The sequence below is a fragment of the Lagenorhynchus albirostris genome, chromosome 7 (assembly GCF_949774975.1).
Source record: "Lagenorhynchus albirostris chromosome 7, mLagAlb1.1, whole genome shotgun sequence".
Taxonomy (NCBI): domain Eukaryota; kingdom Metazoa; phylum Chordata; class Mammalia; order Artiodactyla; family Delphinidae; genus Lagenorhynchus; species Lagenorhynchus albirostris.
The window spans coordinates 21,728,433-21,745,582 of record NC_083101.1 but is presented as its reverse complement, the minus strand read 5'-3'; the positions used below and the strand labels follow the sequence as shown (position 1 = coordinate 21,745,582).

Below are 17,150 nucleotides of genomic sequence, written 5' to 3'. Positions count from 1 at the left end.
GCAATGGTGGAGGGTAGGTAGAAAAAGGGCTCAAAGGAGACATGAAAATAAAAGGTTCTAAATACTCGGGATAGACACCAAGAAAGACCTGGAACCACCATTGGCAAAGTTCCAAAATTTTCAAAAAGCGTAGATTTCCTTCCCCCACAACAGATGGGAAGCCTGGTGTCAGACTGAATCCAATAACCTCAAGAGAAGAGATTTCCCAAATTAAGTTGAAATTCACAGGGGGTGGACTTCAGACAGCTGAGTAACCTATAGAGGCCCTCACATCACATGCTAGATTATACGCACTACTGATAATCTGGGGTCCACATTGCAAAGGAGGAGGTAACAATAGTCTCACTTTCTGAACTTGACACCATGCTCCCCTCGTTATACTGAAGCTAAGACTTCATCTCCCACCACTTTCTCCAGCTCACTCTGCTCCAGCCATGCTGGCTCCCTTGATGTTCCCAGAACATGCCAAGGACATGCCTGTCATTTGGTGTTCCCCCTCACTTCCTTCAGACCTGTGCTTACATGTCTCTTTATAATAGAGGCCTTCCCTGACCATCAATTGACACTCCCTTGGCCAAGCTTTATTCTTCATCTTACCACTTAGCCCCACCTAACATATATTTCCTTACTTGTTTATCTGTCTCCTCTCCAACCTCCTGACTCCAACCCCATGACAGCTGAGTCTGTTTTATTGCTGCTACCTTGTCAGCTATCAGAACCTGCCTGACACACAGTAGATAAGAAATGAACACTTATTAAACGAATGCATTTACACATCCATGGCATTTGAAGTTTTTGCTCACGGTCCAAGGTGGAAAAAAGCAAGGTGGGTCCAGACTGACTTATGCACTAGGTTCTAGGAACAAAATTTTCCTTTTTTTCTTTTTAAGCACTAAATATTTAGTAAAAAGCAGTAGATGTACTGATTAAAAATAAGGGCCCTGGAGCCAGAATGCCTGTATTCAAATCCCAGTTGTACATCTCACTCTGTGTGATCTTGGGCAAGTTGCTTAACTTCTCTGTGCCTCACGATCCTTAATCTGTAAAATGGGAATAAAATAATGCCTTCCTCAAAAGGTTGGGTAGGTTTGGATTGACCGAAGGATAGCACTTGGAAAAATTCCTGGACATCCTCAGTGCTCAATAAACAAAGCCAGTATTGTCGTCATCATTATTATGTACTAGGAACCGTTCTAAACATTTTACTTGCAGTATGTCACGTACGAATCACTCAGAAGGTAACTGAGGCCCAGGTGCAAGAAGAACGTATCTAAGCCATTGGCTTTTCTTTTTTAATGGAGATGAAATTCACACAACATAAAATTAACCACTTTAAAGTATACAATTCAGTGATGTTTAGTACATTCACAGTGCTGTATAACTATCACATAACTTTGCTTTTCTAAGTTTTGTATCTCTGGGACTCATGTTGAGAAATGGGACAATGAAACTTGGAACAAGATTAATTCAACTTTGGAGGTACCTAAGAAGTAACATCTACTACAAAAAAAAAAGATTTATAGGATGTAACAGTTAGAACACACTCGCTGTCTCAGGGAGGCCACTCTAATGGAGGCTTAGCAGAGAAGGCACTGGGGAGGAAAGAACCTGGGACTTGAGTGCCTTTACACGTTAATTTACAGGGAGAGGTGGGTGTTATTTTTAGACTTTAATTTCTCTGAGGATTTAATAATTGGAGGAAATGCATATTCAAATTGTGAGCATTATTCTGTAGCTCACAGAATAATGGGGGCTAGGTTTATGCTGTCAGGAGGTCTTCATCGGGCAACCTCTGCTGATACAAGGCACAATCTGAGAAGAAAAATCCAATAAAGAGTGAATTTTCAGCCTCCAGTGCTGCATGGCCCTCATTTGTGTCTATTGCATTTCAGAGCCTTCCAAGGACAAAGACCAACGTGCCCACTACTGACCCACAAAGATCAGTCGGTGAACAGGATAAAGGCCTCAGGAAGGTAGGAGCGAGACCTATCTTATTCTACTGTTTTCTTTCAATGGTTGCCCAGAAATTTGTCCATTAAACCCAACCGATGAGGGACTTGCCTGGTGGCACAGTGGTTAAGACGCCATGTTCCCAACGCAGGGGGCCCAGGTTCCATTCCTGGTCAGGGAGCTAGATCCCACATGCATGCAGCAACTAAGAGTTCGCATGCCACAACTAAGGAGCCCGTGAGCCACAACTAAGACCCAGCACAACCGAATAAATAAATAAATAATTTTTTTTTTTAAAAAAGCAACCCAACTGATGAAAGAACAAAAGAAATGGTAGAGACTTCTGCATCCCTCCCCACCAGGGAGGGCTGTGGAGTTGACACAGCCACCTCTATTTGGCTTCCTTGCAAGCAACAGAAGCAACAGCCTGACCTGCTTTAGGTCACTGTTCTCTGTGTCGGGTTAATGTGCTCGTACAGCGCTGTCAGGTGGCCTCCTTGTCCTACCCATGTCCAACACACTGCAGCTCACATTTCTGATCTCCTGGAAGTTAGTTCTAGTTGCCCATAATGACTACCCTTAGGGTTCAGCTGTCTTAAATTGGAAGTGAGAGATAGGAAGCCTTACAGTATTCTCAATCCATCACTCCTAGGAATTCCTGAGTAAAGCAGTCCACTCCTGGTCTGTACCGTCTCTGAGCCTGAACCCAAGTGGGAAAGGGGAGAGGTGGTAAGATTCAGGGACACTGTGCCCCAGAAAACATTGGTAGTTTGTTAGAACTAGAACCCAGGTCTCTTGACTCTGAGACTATCATTCTTTATGCTGCCCCATGTTGTACAGTTCAATACACATATTTAACTTGTTGTCTTAAGATACCAAACAGAAAGACATCTACACCCACCTGCTGGTGCGGTTGTCATTGTTATTTGCACTGAGCGCTGCTCGGGAGATCCCAGGAGGGTGACATTCACTGTGTACTCAGTTGCTGGATACAGATCTAAACACACCACTGCGGTTTGTTCCCTCGTTGTGAAGTTAAATGATGTTGCGTGATAAAAATTATTCAGATACCGCCTTTGACCTAGAACTTTAAACTGTCGTGAGATTAAAAGAAAGTGATGCATTAAATTCATTTGGCTTGCAGATGTCTAGACTATAAGCAAAATGGAAAGAAAGCAGGAAGGTTCCTTCTACTTGTCCTCACCCACACAGAATTATTTTTAATACAATAGCAGGCTAAACCGGACAAGAACTTTACAAAGCTACCCTACGTACCCTATTCAACCTCCCTCTCAACCAGCTATAAGACTAAGCTTAAAATGCATAACTACATCTCAGATGGACAAAGTGTCAGGCTATCCTAAAGTAACCCCTTGAGCCTTCCCAGGTGAAGGAGACTGTACTGGAGTTACTGGGAAAAATTCTTTTCATTTTTTTTCATTCATAAGGAATCCACAGACAAGCCTCATGGAACAGACTTTTTACACTGTATGAGGACTACCCCAAATTATGCATGCAAAGAAACTGAGTCATGGTATTTCACTGGAGCCTTCCTATTAGGGTTCTAGAAAACAGTTCTTGGTCTGTTTGGGAGATTCCTCTCTCCCCCAATTCCTAGCATTCTCTTGGGTAATATAAAGGTCCTTATAGGTAAACCATCAAAACTTGGCCTCAGAGTTGCTTGGGTTCAGTGCTGTGAAGTTCCTCCACTCTGCTTCAGCTTGCCACATCCACCGCCACATCCTTGACTGTCATCCTCTGAGCTGCTCCACCAAGATCTCACAATCCCTTGTTCTTCTGGACCACTCATTCCCACTCAGTCTGATCTCTCTCAGGATATCCCCCAAGATTTCCCCACTCAAGATTTTCTACCACTATTTTAACACCCCCATCCTCATCTTCCCACCTATCTTGGATACCATTGTCTATCACTTCCACCATTCTCTTTGCCTGATACCCTCAACACACTTGCCGCTTTGTTCTCAATTTCACCCATTCTTGAAAACTCAAAGCCCTGGGCCAATCCAGATGTTTGACTTCACCACTTCTGCATTCAGACTGCTGCCCTCTGCTGGAGAAAAACCTCACAACTATGGAGGCTGCATTTCTATAGAAAGTCAGTCTCATCCTAAACTACACGTAGTTCAGTCTATAAACGAAAAATTACTTTCTAGTTAATGAAATTTGGATCACACTCTCTGTACAATTTTATAATATAGTCCTTTTACTTAAAAACATATTAGAAAGTTTTTCTCTATCATTAATTCATTCTATAAATAGACAGACTGCCTATTATTTACCAGCCAGAGTATACAGTGTTGGTTATACAATAGTAAATAAGATACAGGTCCTAACCTCAAGGAACTCACAGGTAAGTATCTAGGCAAATAAAATACCCAGGGATAAGTGTTATAATACATGAAGCTGGAGGAGTACATGAAGCTGGAGGATCAGGGAAGGTTTCCTCATCTTAATTGTGGACCGAAAGAGAAATTAGCATTAACCAGGTGAGTTGGGGATGTGAAAAGTAAGGGTAGGAAAAACAATTCAGAGCAGGGACAGCGTTTGGGGGAGGAGGTCAGTGAAGGCCTCCCGCCAGGGAGATGACTGAGCTGAGCACTGAAGGACGAGTAGGAGTTATCCAGGTAAAGGAGGGAAGGGCTTTGCAGGTAGGAGAGTCACCTATGTGAAGACACAGTGCTAAAGGGAGCACAGGAGCCTTTTGGGGGGTACAGGGCCCAGAGCTTAGAGAGCAGATTAGCCCTAAAGAAATCGATTTAGGAGTCTTCAGCATGGAGATGGTCAAGAGAATGGGTAAGACAACCAAAGACGGGTATAGAAGGACAAGAGAACAGGGAAGGCACAACCTTGGGGGTAATCAGATTTAACTTGTGAAAGAGACTGAGAAGGCTCAGACCAACAGGAGAAAAAGAGACCATTTCAATGGGAATATTGGTCCACAGCAACAAATGTTGTCCAGTGGGAAGCAGAAGGTATTTCATGTCTGCATAGTGTTCTATCCAATAAATGTATGATTATTTATTTAACCAAATCCCTATTGATGGACACTTGTTTCCAATTTCCCCTATTATAAATAAAGCTTCGGAGAACAGTTTAATCTTTCTGTGTATGTTTGAATAATTAATTATAGTACACTTGTGGAAGTTTATGGATCCTAACAAATAACTATTCCAGAAAAGTCATGCCAATTTAAGGGCCCACGGCTGTGTGTAGTAGTACTTTCTCCAGGTTTACAGAAAAATCATGGTGTCTCATGATTTAAAAATTCTTTTCATGTGTGTATTCATGTGTGTTTTGGCAGTATCTATATTCTCTTTTGCAAACTGCCTTTGAATGTTCACTTCCTTCCAATGGATTTGTTAAGAGTGTTTCACATGTTACTTAAATTAACCTTCGTCTAACATATTAAAAAATAGCAATTTTTTTTTCAGTTGAACTCTTTAATCATTTTAGTGTAGGATATGAAGTGAGAATCATTTATCTTCTTAACCAAGTAGTTAACCAGTTGTCCCAGAACCATTTATTTCTGTACCCATTCGAAAAATCATCTTTGTTTTATATTAAGTTATTTGGGTACCTGAATATATTTCTAGGTCCAGTGTTCTTTCCAATATTAAAATTTGAATATTTCACTCACCTGCTTAAAATCCTCCAGTGCCTCCATATAGACATAAAAAATAAGATCCAAGCTTAAAAGTACGGGATACAGGGATGATCACTATTCAGATTTTTGCCTCATCTCCTGCTACTCCCCCTTGCTTTCTCTGTTCCCCAAGAAAGCCACATTCTCAATTATCCAATAAGCTACTCGACTTGTCCACACTGCCCTTCTTCACTTCATCCAACATCTTTTATCTGATTAATTCCTACTTACTGTTTATGACTCTGCAATGTTTTTGCTTCTTGTTAAAAAAATTGTACCTGGACATGGTGACTTCCCTGGTGGTCCAGTGGTTAAGACTCTGCGCTCCCAATGCAGGGGGCCCAGGTTTGATCCCTGGTCAGGGAACTAGATCCTGCATGCTGCAACTAAGACTCAGCGCAGCCAAATAAATATATTTTTAAAAAAATTGTACCCGGACATATATACACATACATACAGTCTCCTATTCCATTTATTTACTTTTTATCAAAGCTCTCATTACACCCTATTGTAGTTGTCTGTTTACTTGTATGTTTATATTAGTTCGAATAGAACTTCCAGGTCCTAATACATGATATTCTTTTGGTAAATGGCTAATGAATTAATTCTAATTTAATACTTACTTAGTCTACTCTCTGTCAGATGATTTGCTAGGCACTAAAAATGATACAAAAATAATAAATTTCAGTTCCTGCCTGAATATACTTATAATTTTACTTGAGATTTGTGATGTTTATAAATTCAAGTTAAGTGAGGACCAAGAGCCCTGCAATAAGTTTCTTAAAAACCCACATCTGAGTGTGAATTTGATGACAAAATAAGCTGCAACTATAAATGAACCAAAATAAAATATAAGACATGTGAAATACCAGACAGAGAAAATGAGAGCAAATCACCCAATAGTGTCTTCCTTCAATTTAGTCCCTCACTTGCAGCCATCTCACATCCATCTCTAGAAACAAAAATCAATCTAGAAGTTCATTCCATTCGTGTTTTTAAATACTCTGGATCCCCACTTGGAGAGCACCCAAAGTTTTAAGTGACACAATTCATTAACGAATAGCATAAGAGATCTTCTTACTTGGTACATTCGTTCTGATCCAACTTTCCTAGAATGCCTGTTCAATTTCAAACAAGCTTCATTAAGTACTGAAATATTGAAAATCCTGTCATCTTCTAAGAGATCATCACCTAAAAGATAAGAGAGAACACAGGGAAAGGTTACATCTTCTTAGCAAAACATACCATGGCCAAGGACAACTGAAACTCCGAGAGCCAACAGAGTGTTTAACAGCAGAGGCATCAAATCTGGCTTCAAGTCCTAGCTCTACAACTTCTTAATTGCATGACCTTAGCTAAGTCACCTAACCCCTCTGAACCTCAGTTTCCTTATTTGTGGAATCAAGTAATCAGGTCTGCTTTTCTTATATCATAGGCCGTTGAATCAAATGAAATAATGCATATTTTAAAAATGTTGTAGGGCTTCCCTGGTGGCGCAGTGGTTGAGAGTCCGCCTGCCAATGCAGGGGACACGGGTTCATGCCCCGGTCCGGGAAGATCCCACGTGGTGCGGAGCAGCTGGGCCCGTGAGCCATGGCCACTGAGCCTGCGCATCCGGAGCCTGTGCTCCGCAACGGGAGAGGCCACAGCAGTGAGAGGCCCACGTACCGCAAAAAAACTGTTGTAAACTAACAAGGCTGTGAGATTTTTAGAGAGTTAATTCTATCACTTGGATGGTCCATAGCAAAATGTCATGAAGGTAAGTATATCAATAGCCAGAAAGTCTGAGAATAAGGAAAAACCTGAATAAAATTCAAAGGTCAGGGATTAGAACTCTCAGAGCAGGTGTTTCCAACCTAGAAGATGACCAGAAAGTAGATGACCAGGCAAGATGTTTATTCTCACAGCAGACAGTATTTCAAGAGCTACTCAGATGAGGCAATGAAATAATCAGAGAGCTGATATATTTGCATTGCTATATAGAAAAAAAGTCATTTCATGCCTCCTGCAGCCTAATTCATTCCTTTGATGTTCTATTTCCTTAATACAGGAAATGAAAAAAAAGAAGAAGAAAAAATTTGTTACTAATGAATTAAAGAACCCACAGAGAGTCTAGTAGTACCATGGCTAATTTTCAAGGAAAAGCAAATTTCCTAACAAACAGGTCTGTGCATTTTCTACAAATGAGAAAAAGTTAAATGTCTACAGAGAGAAGCTTTTTATTACTATAAGATAGTTATATTTCTCCCACGGGAGTCTTTGTTACCTAAGAAGTAATAATGATAACAATAAATTATTCTACTCAAAATTGGAACTGTCCACAGCATTTTAAATATCACTGACATAGGCAGCACCAGGCAATTAGCCGTGGGAGAAAATATTCTTGGTTAGCTATAACTGGAAAATGTAAGATATGGTTATGAGAGAGAATTTGAAGACCTATCACAATGTGCTCTCCGTTATCTTCATGGCTTTCATTTTCAAGATTTCATAAGGACACCAGAAACAAAAATTTCCCCATGTACGCACATGATTTTGAGGTATACCAAATATATGTATGTGAGAAATACCACGTATAGTATATGTCTGTACACAAACAGAGCATAAAGCAGAAGTATTGTCTGCAGAGTTCCCATCTCAATATGATTTTCCCACTTATAGCCATTATAGTCTGAAAACAAAAGCATCTGGCTCCCACTTCCTACCTCCAACCCTGACAGAAGTGACTGCGAATAGTGAAAATGGGTCAAAATTTGCATCTGGGTTGGAAAGGATTGACTGCCATCCATAAGGCAGAAACATGAAGATATTTCTGCTTAGCACAATGTGGAAGAGACTAGGTAAAGAAAGATGCTGAGAGCTCTAAGCAACATGCCTTCCAAGCAAAGGAGCAGGGTTCCAAAATCTCAAAGAAAGGAATAGGGGAGGACTGGTGCCCATAGAGGTAGGGGCTGGAAGCAAGGATAGGCCACAGGACTGCTCCAGCTGGAGCCATTTAGCCTGCGGGTTCCCAATCCTAAATGCACATCAGCCTCACCCAGACATGGCAGATCTAAAGCAAAGCTTGGACATCTGTGGGGTTTTTGCTTTTTTTTTACTTCACCAGGCAATTCTGATAGGCACCCAGGGTTATATACTCTGCTATCACTATTTCTACTTCTAATAATAATAGCCTTTCCTTAGCACAATGGAGATCAGTAACAGGGAAGGACTTCTAAGGGGAGGCCTAGGGACCTGGAGGTTCCACCTGACAGACAACCTGGGTTGGCAAAAGGAGAGACTTGGTTCCTTCCTGCCTCTGTAGGCTATAGCACCATAATGAAGCCAGGCAATGCTGAGCTGGCCCAAGGGCTACAGCTTCACCACTCAAGATAGCAAAGTGCTCAGAAATAAAACTTGGGGCAGTAGGTTTTCTCACAGCTGCTCTCCAAAGGATACTGGATCATCCAACCAGCAGTAAATCCTTCAAGATGAGATCTGAGATAAGCATACCAATATCATCCAATAAAAAGTAAGATCAAAGGGAATGCCATCCATTTTATTATGAGGGAAATATCAAACCTAAATAAAACTTTTATCTTCCAAGGATAAATAATATAGAAAGGGAGGGGCGAAGCCCATGAAATGATTTTACAAAGAAGAAGAGGGAGATCGCGCCTAGAAGGCAAAGAATGAACACTGTTGAAAAAAAATAGTGAGCAAAATAATGGTAAACTTCAGCAACATCTGTTCCGTACTTTCAGTAAAAAAATTTTAAAGATGATTCAAACAGATTAAGGATGAGATGTAAGAGAATGTGACAGCAGAGACGAAGCTGGTTGAGAGAGGCAGAAATAAAAAGGGAACTAGAATAGACAAAAAGAAATGAAAGTGCAACAACAGAATTTAAAGTGCATCAGAAATGTCAATGCAGGGACTTCTCTGGTGGCGCAGTGGTTAAGAATCCGCCTGCCAATGCAGGGGACACAGGTTCAAGCCCTGGTCCGGGAAGATCCCACATGCCATGGAGCAACTAAGCCCGTGCGCCACAACTACTAAGCCTGTGGTCTAAAGACCGTGAGCCACAACTACTGAGCCCGCGTGCCACAACTACTGAAGCCCATGCACCTAGAGCCCATGCTCCGCAACAAGAGAAGCCACCGCAATGAGAAGCCCAGGCACCGCAACAAAGAGTAGCCCCCACTCGCCGCAACTAGAGAAAGCCTGCGTGAAGCAACGAAGACCCAACGCAGCCGAAAAATTAATTAACTAATTAATTAATCTTAAAAAAAAGAACTGTCAATGCACATATGCATAAATGCATATAGAGAACAAACTTGCTACATACTCACAGAAGGCAAAGGAAAAAGGCACGGATATAAAAAAAAACAGAAAATAGAAGACCAATGCAGACAGACAAGGAATTGCACATAGGAGTATTTGAAGAGCAAAAACAAACAAAAACAATAATCAGAGATTTAATGAAAGAAAATATTCCTAATGTGTAGATAGGTTGAAATTTGAAGATCCAAAACCTCACAGGGTACTAGGAAAACTTTGTGAAAAACATTAACATGTATATAACCCATGACTGAAATTTCATGAAAGAAAGGACTCCTGTCTCATTCACTATTGAATTCCTGATGCCTAGAACAATGTCAACACATAGTAAGTGGTCAATAAACATTTACCATGTGCATGAGTAAATGATTAAAATCTTGAACTTTGCACATAAAGAAAGCTTCTATGATATCCAGGCTGAAAAATCAGATTGTCTACATAGGATTTTTTTTTTTAATCACACCTTCAAATTCCTCTTTCAAAACTTTAAATTCCCAAAGCCAATGTGAAATGCCACCAGAATTCTGACAACAAAGGTTTTGGCCCAAGAATATTATCTTCAATCAAGTTCCTATTCACTTGTGAAGACAACAAAAGGATATTCTCAGATAATCCTGGGCTCAGAAAGTATCCCATTCCTCAGTAAGAAGATAGAAATCACTGTGCAGAGAGAGAAATAAAAATACAGAGAAAGACAAAGATACTTTGGTGTGAAAGAACTGGTAGTAAACACTGAAACTATTAAAACATATACCTATTAAAATAATTTTTATGAATATTGCTATAAATTAATATAAAACTGAATCCTTTAAAGATGTAGTACATGTTAAAAATAATTAAAAATAAGAAGCTGGCAATAAAATGCTGTATTAAACCAATAACATAAGGGAAGCAAAAGGGGAAGGAGTAAAAGGAAGTAAAGAATGCTAACTTCCTTATCTTACTGGGGGAGAAGTTAACATTATTTCAGTCAACACAGGCAATAAGAGAAATACACATTCAAATAGGATTTTTTTATTTTTGTTTTTTAATGTGTAATGCAGAATAAAAGCAAAATCTATACTGTCTGAATCACTGAAAAAAGAAAATCTGGGGCTTCCCTGGTGGTGCACTGGTTGAGAGTCCGCCTGCCGATGCAGGGGACACGGGTTCATGCCCCGGTCCGGGAAGATCCCACATGCCACAGAGTGGCTAGGCCCGTGAGCCATGGCCGCTGAGCCTGCGCGTCTGGAGCCTGTGCTCTGCAACAGGAGAGGCCACAACAGTGAGAGGCCTGCATACCGCAAAAAAAAAAAAAAAAGAAAATCCATGCAGTAAAAAGAGAAAACAATGGACATAACAACATAGCATAAAAAAGAGAAAAAATTAAGATGACAGAAGAAAGGAAAACCATATCACAAACAACACTAATGTAAATTGCTTAACTACTATTTTTCTCAAAAAGGTTTGCAACATATGCTGTCTCCTAGAGTACATCTATAGCAATGTTATCCAGATAGCTTTTAAGAAGAACAAAAGGGGGGCAAAGGCATATCATGCAAATAGAGCACAAAGAAATCAAGAAAATCGGGGCAAAAAAAAAATTAAATAGGCTAAAGTGAGCCACTTCTTAATAGTGGAAGTTAAAATCTACAGTTAAGATATCAATCACGGGGCTTCCCTGGTGGCGCAGTGGTTGAGAGTCCGCCTGCCGATACAGGAGACATGGGTTCGTGCTCCGGTCCGGAAAGATCCCACGTGCCGCGGAGTGGCTAGGCCCGTGAGCCATGGCCACTGAGCCTGTGCGTCTGGAGCCTGTGCTCCGCAACGGGAGAGGCCGCAACAGTGAGAGGCCCGCGTATAGCAAAAAAAAAAAAAAAAAAAAAAAAGGTATCAATCACGAACATAAATATCATAACATCAAAATGTGTGAAACAAAACAATTAGAATTTCTAAGAGAAACTGAGAAGAATGGCAATCCAAGTAAGCAAAGAACAGTAACGACAACAAAAACAGAAGTCCTGAAAAACCTTACTACTAGAGCTGATTTAAGACTAGATCTTACCTTACAAGCAAACACTCTACCTATTATCACAAAACTTTGCCAAATAGTAAGCCCCAAGAAAATGTTGATAAATTCCCCACAAAGAATACTAAAATGTAAAAAAAAAAACTAGAAATCAACAACAAAGTGTAAATGTTAAAAATATTTTAAACCTACCACTTGATAACACACATAATTAATCCTTCAATCAATGAGGAAATCAAACTAGCAAGTAGGGACTTCCCTGGTGGCGCAGTGGTTAAGAATCTGCCTGCCAATGCAGGGGACACAGGTTCAAGCCCTGGTCCAGGAAGATCCCACATGCTGCAGAGCAACTAAGCCCCTGTGTGCCACAACTACTGAGCCCATGTGCCACAACTACTGAAGCCCATGCGCCTAGAGCCCATGCTCCACAACAAGAGAAGCCACCGCAATGAGAAGCCTGCACACTGCAACGAAGAGTAGCCCCTGCTCGCCACAACTAGAGAAAGTCCACACGCAGCAACAAAGACCCAATGCAGCCAAAAAATAATAAATATATAAATAAAAAATAGCAAGTATATAATAAAGTAAAGTAAAAATAAAGAGAACATATATTAACACCCTCATAAATAATTCTTTGATCAAGGAAAAATCAGAATAGCAATTATACCATGTCTTGAAAGTAAAGATAAAGACAACATGTATAAATGCCTAAAGAATTCTGGCAAAGCTCAAATCGGGAAGGGAGAAAGAAGCACTGAAGGCTTTTATTATCAAACAGAAAATAATGGAAATAAGTTGAACTATGCATTCAGTTCAAGAATTTAGTAATAGAACAATATAATGAAGTTAAGAGAACTAGGGAGAAGGAAATAATAAAAAAAATGAGAGAAATTAATAAGACAGAGAAAGAAAAACAATTTAAAAACCCAAGAGATTACTCTTTGGGGAAAACAACAGTAATAAAACAGACAACCCAAGCGAAGCAGATCAAGTGTTAAAAAGAGAGAAACACAAAACTACAAATCAAAATAACCTGGGGTTATATAATCTGTAACCCCAGAGGAGTTGTAAACAAATATTCCATGTGACATTCTGCCAATATATCTGCCAATATATTTAAAATCACAGCGAAATGGACGTTTCTTAGGAAAGTACAAATTATAAAAATTGACTCAAGAAAATGTAAGAAACATAAACAGATCCCAAAAAACATAAAAGAAACTGACAAAGTTATCAAAGAATCATCCCCCAAAGGGGTGAAACTTAAATAATATTAAGAGCAATGTGTCCAACTTTAAGGGAAGGGGATAATTCTAAAGTGATATAAACTTTTCCAAGGTATAAAAAATATGGAAAACTTCCCAATTCATTTAAAGAGAACTAGCATAACGCTAATAATGAAATCAGATGGCTAAATGTGCAGGATAGAGAGGCGGGAATGACAGAGCTTCACAAGAGTGCATAAGGAAACAGCAAAGACAAAATTTGAGTAGATAGGGAGTAAATGTAGAAACATACCTTGTTCCCAGTTGGAATAATTCAATATAAATCCCAATTCTCACTAGGTTAATTTGCAAATTTAATCCAATTCCATTTAACATCTCAGACAGAGGAAGGAGGTCTGGCGACATTAAAAAACTCAGTCATGGTCACCCAACTCTTAAGCAGCAGAGTTAAGATGCAAATCCGGGTATGTCTGACCCAAAAGGCCACGCTTTTCTCAGTGGAAATTAACTTGAAGAGGTTGAAGAGGATATTAGTAAAAACAGCTGACACTGAACAGCAAGCTCTCATTCTGACTGAACAGAGACAGATGAGTTTGGAGTCCTGGGATGCTCTTTCAAAGAAGACATATTCCTAATAAATCCACAGTAGTTTATTTTTAACTTTGAACAACTTTCTCTAGTTACTATATTAATTTGACAATATCTTTCCCTACCTAGTATTTACTTAGAAATAAATCATTTTGTTTTATTTATATACAAATACCCTGAGACCTATTTTGTATAATTTCATAGTTGGCTTGATATCGTTAAGACTGGCAGACTTCAATTATTTCTGCAACATCCATGTTACTTCCCAGTTCCTAGTGGCAGCAACACCTAAAGGTTGAGTTTTCTTAATTAGGACATCAAATAGCTAGTTGAGAACTACCTCAACTCATCCAAAATAATAAATGACACCAATGGCTTTTCAAGGTTTGCTTATTAGGAGTTTAATTAGTCCTGACACCCCACAACCAGAATTATGAAAAAAAAAAAACTTACTGTAATTGTCATGATGATATAAAAATCCATGTGATAACTATGTGCATTGGGGTTTATTATGACTTCTTGAAGCTCCTTCTTGTCCACGCCTCTTTTCACCCCACATCTACCCTCCTGCATCCTAAGGCTGCCTCCCCCTCTCCACCTGCCCACTCTCAGCTCGGTTCTCCACCCCCAATCAGTCCTAGGGTCAGTTCCCATCCTGGAGCACAGCTCCTGGGTCAGCCTCCCTGGCTCCACCTTTACCATAGGCAAGAGTGAATGACTTTTGAGTTTCCTACCAAAGATAAGCCATGTGGCTACCCTCTATTGCCTTGGATAACTGAAATGGACTGCATCATCACCTACTGTTCTCCTCTTTTAAATGCCTTATTACCTTCCACGTCAACCAGAGGACGCAGCTGAGAATCAACACATCAGTGACCATTCAGCCTGGCATCAATAGGAGAGGAATCTCTCCTACCAGACCCGCTCTGGTTCTGAGCCTAGAGTAATTAATCCTCTGGCTACAAATCTCAGAAAGCAACCGTGAACTCTCCTGACCAGTAGATTCTGAAGCACATTTTCCCACATCCTGTGCTTAGCATTTTCTAGGAGGAAATGAGACTTTACCTCCACCTACCAGCTGTCTGGAACTCAATGATGGCTGGCACAGAGCGTCTGGGAGAGGCAATAGAAATGTGCATGGTGTAGTTGGTGCCCTGGTACAGATCTAGGCACACTTTCGGGGTCCTGTTGTCTGTGGTCAAATTAACTGTCTCCTCATGAACTGTTTCCATGGGGTCCAACCGTTGTCCTTTTATGTATATCTTTGTGAGGGGAAAAGACAAGAGAACTTCAGTTAAAACAAACAAGAGAGATTTTTGTGGTGCTGGAACCTACTCCCTTACTACTCCCTTTAATACTGCACTGCTCACCCCAGGGGAGATAAATAGGGCAAACCTCTGCTATCAGGTATCTGATGATGAAATCTGATCAGCCCAGTAATCCATAAATGCTGAGAAGTAACATAAAATGAGGAGTATCTCCAGGGAGTGCTATCCTGCACTCAAATGACCAGCGATCAATGGAGGCAACACAACCTGAGACCCGCTCACTGCAAACTGTCACCGAGGCAGCAGATGCTTCTAGGCTTGTTCTGGGGGAGTGAAATACAAGAGCTTGCAAACAAGCGATAATGAAGATGCCAAATATAAATACATCCCACACACATATATGGAGGATGACAAATAGACTAAACTCAAAATGTAAAATAAAAGAATCCAGATATCTTTAAAATTCTGTTCACTTTTTTAAAGGACTATGGGATTTGAAAGCTATTAGATTGAGAAGCACTTCCGGAAGCAAGTCCCTCCTACTCTTATTCCCATGGTAACTATTTCTGCCCTAGTAGGAAAAAGGAGCTCACTTTACTTACCACATATACGATCTTGGAGTTTATTCTTCCTGGGTTTATTTGCCACCTCACACAAGTGTTATTAAACACTGACACGTCATTAATTTCTGTAATTATTTCTAAAATAGAAAAAGAGAGAGTCCACTCACAAAATGCATTGATGGGCTTTGGAAAAACCCTAATGGCCACCACATTAGAGGGCGTGACTTAGTTTATCTGCCCAGCTGGTCTCTCTGATGATCACCATTCATGCTCTGATTCAGAAACCGAATCAGCAATTCAAGCTACCCCAGGCCATCACCCAATTTAACTTCACCATGAGTGAGCTTGGCCCATTACCTGATTTGGAGGAAAAGGAAAGATTCCTGCTTAAGTATGGGTGAGAATTCCAACCTGTGATTGGTCTGACAGGCCACTGGATGCCACTGGTGTTCCACTCCTGTGGGATAGAAAGCGGCCCAGAGTTGAGCCCTGAATCTTCCCTGCAGTTGCACAGGTAAGATCAGCTTCTGGCTTCCTCATCCCACCCAGTTGATGGAGCGTTATTTCCAGGTCACTGCTGTTCCCAAGAGGGAAATGACACGCATCACCACATGGGACCATTCCTCAGGAGTAACCCGCCGGGGTAAACTAAATAAATTCTCCACAAGGTCCCTGGATACTTCCAGAGCTCCTTTAACTGAAGCTATTTAATCCTGACTTATTCCGAAGCCACTAATTTCTTCAAGTTGTTCTGCTTTTTTTATATATTCTGTGTGTATTTCATGTAATATATTTGGGAATGTGGGAAACAGTATTAGGACCTCGGTTCCTGAGGTAACACAGTTTCCAATGAACCTAGTAAACCACCTAGGAAGTTGTCCAGATGGGAAGGGGGCAAGGATCTAGCTTTTTATCCATTTAATAAATTCCCTGCAGATAAGTAAAACCATTTTTACTTGCAGTTGACATACTCTTGTCTATAAAGAATCCTAAGGAATTCACATACACACACACACACACACACACACACACACACACACACACACACAAGGCTAAGAAAGGAGTTCAGCCAGGTTGCAGGATACAAGGTCAATGTACAAAAATCAATTGCATTTCTGTCCACTAGCAAGGAACAATCCCAAAAGGAAATTAAAAAAAAAAATTTCACTTACACCAACATCAAAAGGAATAAAATTCCCTGCGGGTAGAAGTTACCAAATCATCACCTCTGGAGAAGGGAATCATCACCTCACCACACAGGAATGTTCCTCAGCCCAAATTCAAGCTTCCCCACTGAATCAGACATCCCTTGTGGATGTTCTAGAACCTCTCAGCTTCTCCTGTTCCTTGTTCCAGCCCTGCATGGGCTTTGACACCATGACCGTGTCTTGTCTCCCATGCTGGGGCTTCCCTGCTGCACACCCTAGCACATGCAACCTGAAGTGGGGGGAATTAACACCTCCTGGGGGACAGGAGGTACTAGATAAGTCTGCCCCTTATCTTTCTTCCCCTTGAAGGGCAGACCTACAAAGACCTCTCAGGGCGCTGTCGCACTGATGGAGC

General features: G+C 40.6%; 1 protein-coding gene across 7 annotated transcripts in view; it reads right to left on the bottom strand.

Moving 5' to 3' along the window:
- The window catches only part of SUSD1 (sushi domain containing 1), a 133,694-nt gene that overhangs the window by 68,977 nt on the left and 47,567 nt on the right, over positions 1–17,150 (bottom strand). For all 7 annotated transcript variants that reach the window (XM_060154633.1, XM_060154628.1, XM_060154630.1 and 4 more), the window contains exons 7-10: positions 15,627–15,724; positions 14,832–15,018; positions 6,696–6,805; positions 2,852–3,044 (exon numbers count right to left, since the gene is read on the bottom strand). In XM_060154633.1, coding sequence (XP_060010616.1) covers positions 2,852–3,044; positions 6,696–6,805; positions 14,832–15,018; positions 15,627–15,724 — 588 coding nt within the window. The remainder of the gene's footprint in view (positions 1–2,851; positions 3,045–6,695; positions 6,806–14,831; positions 15,019–15,626; positions 15,725–17,150) is intronic.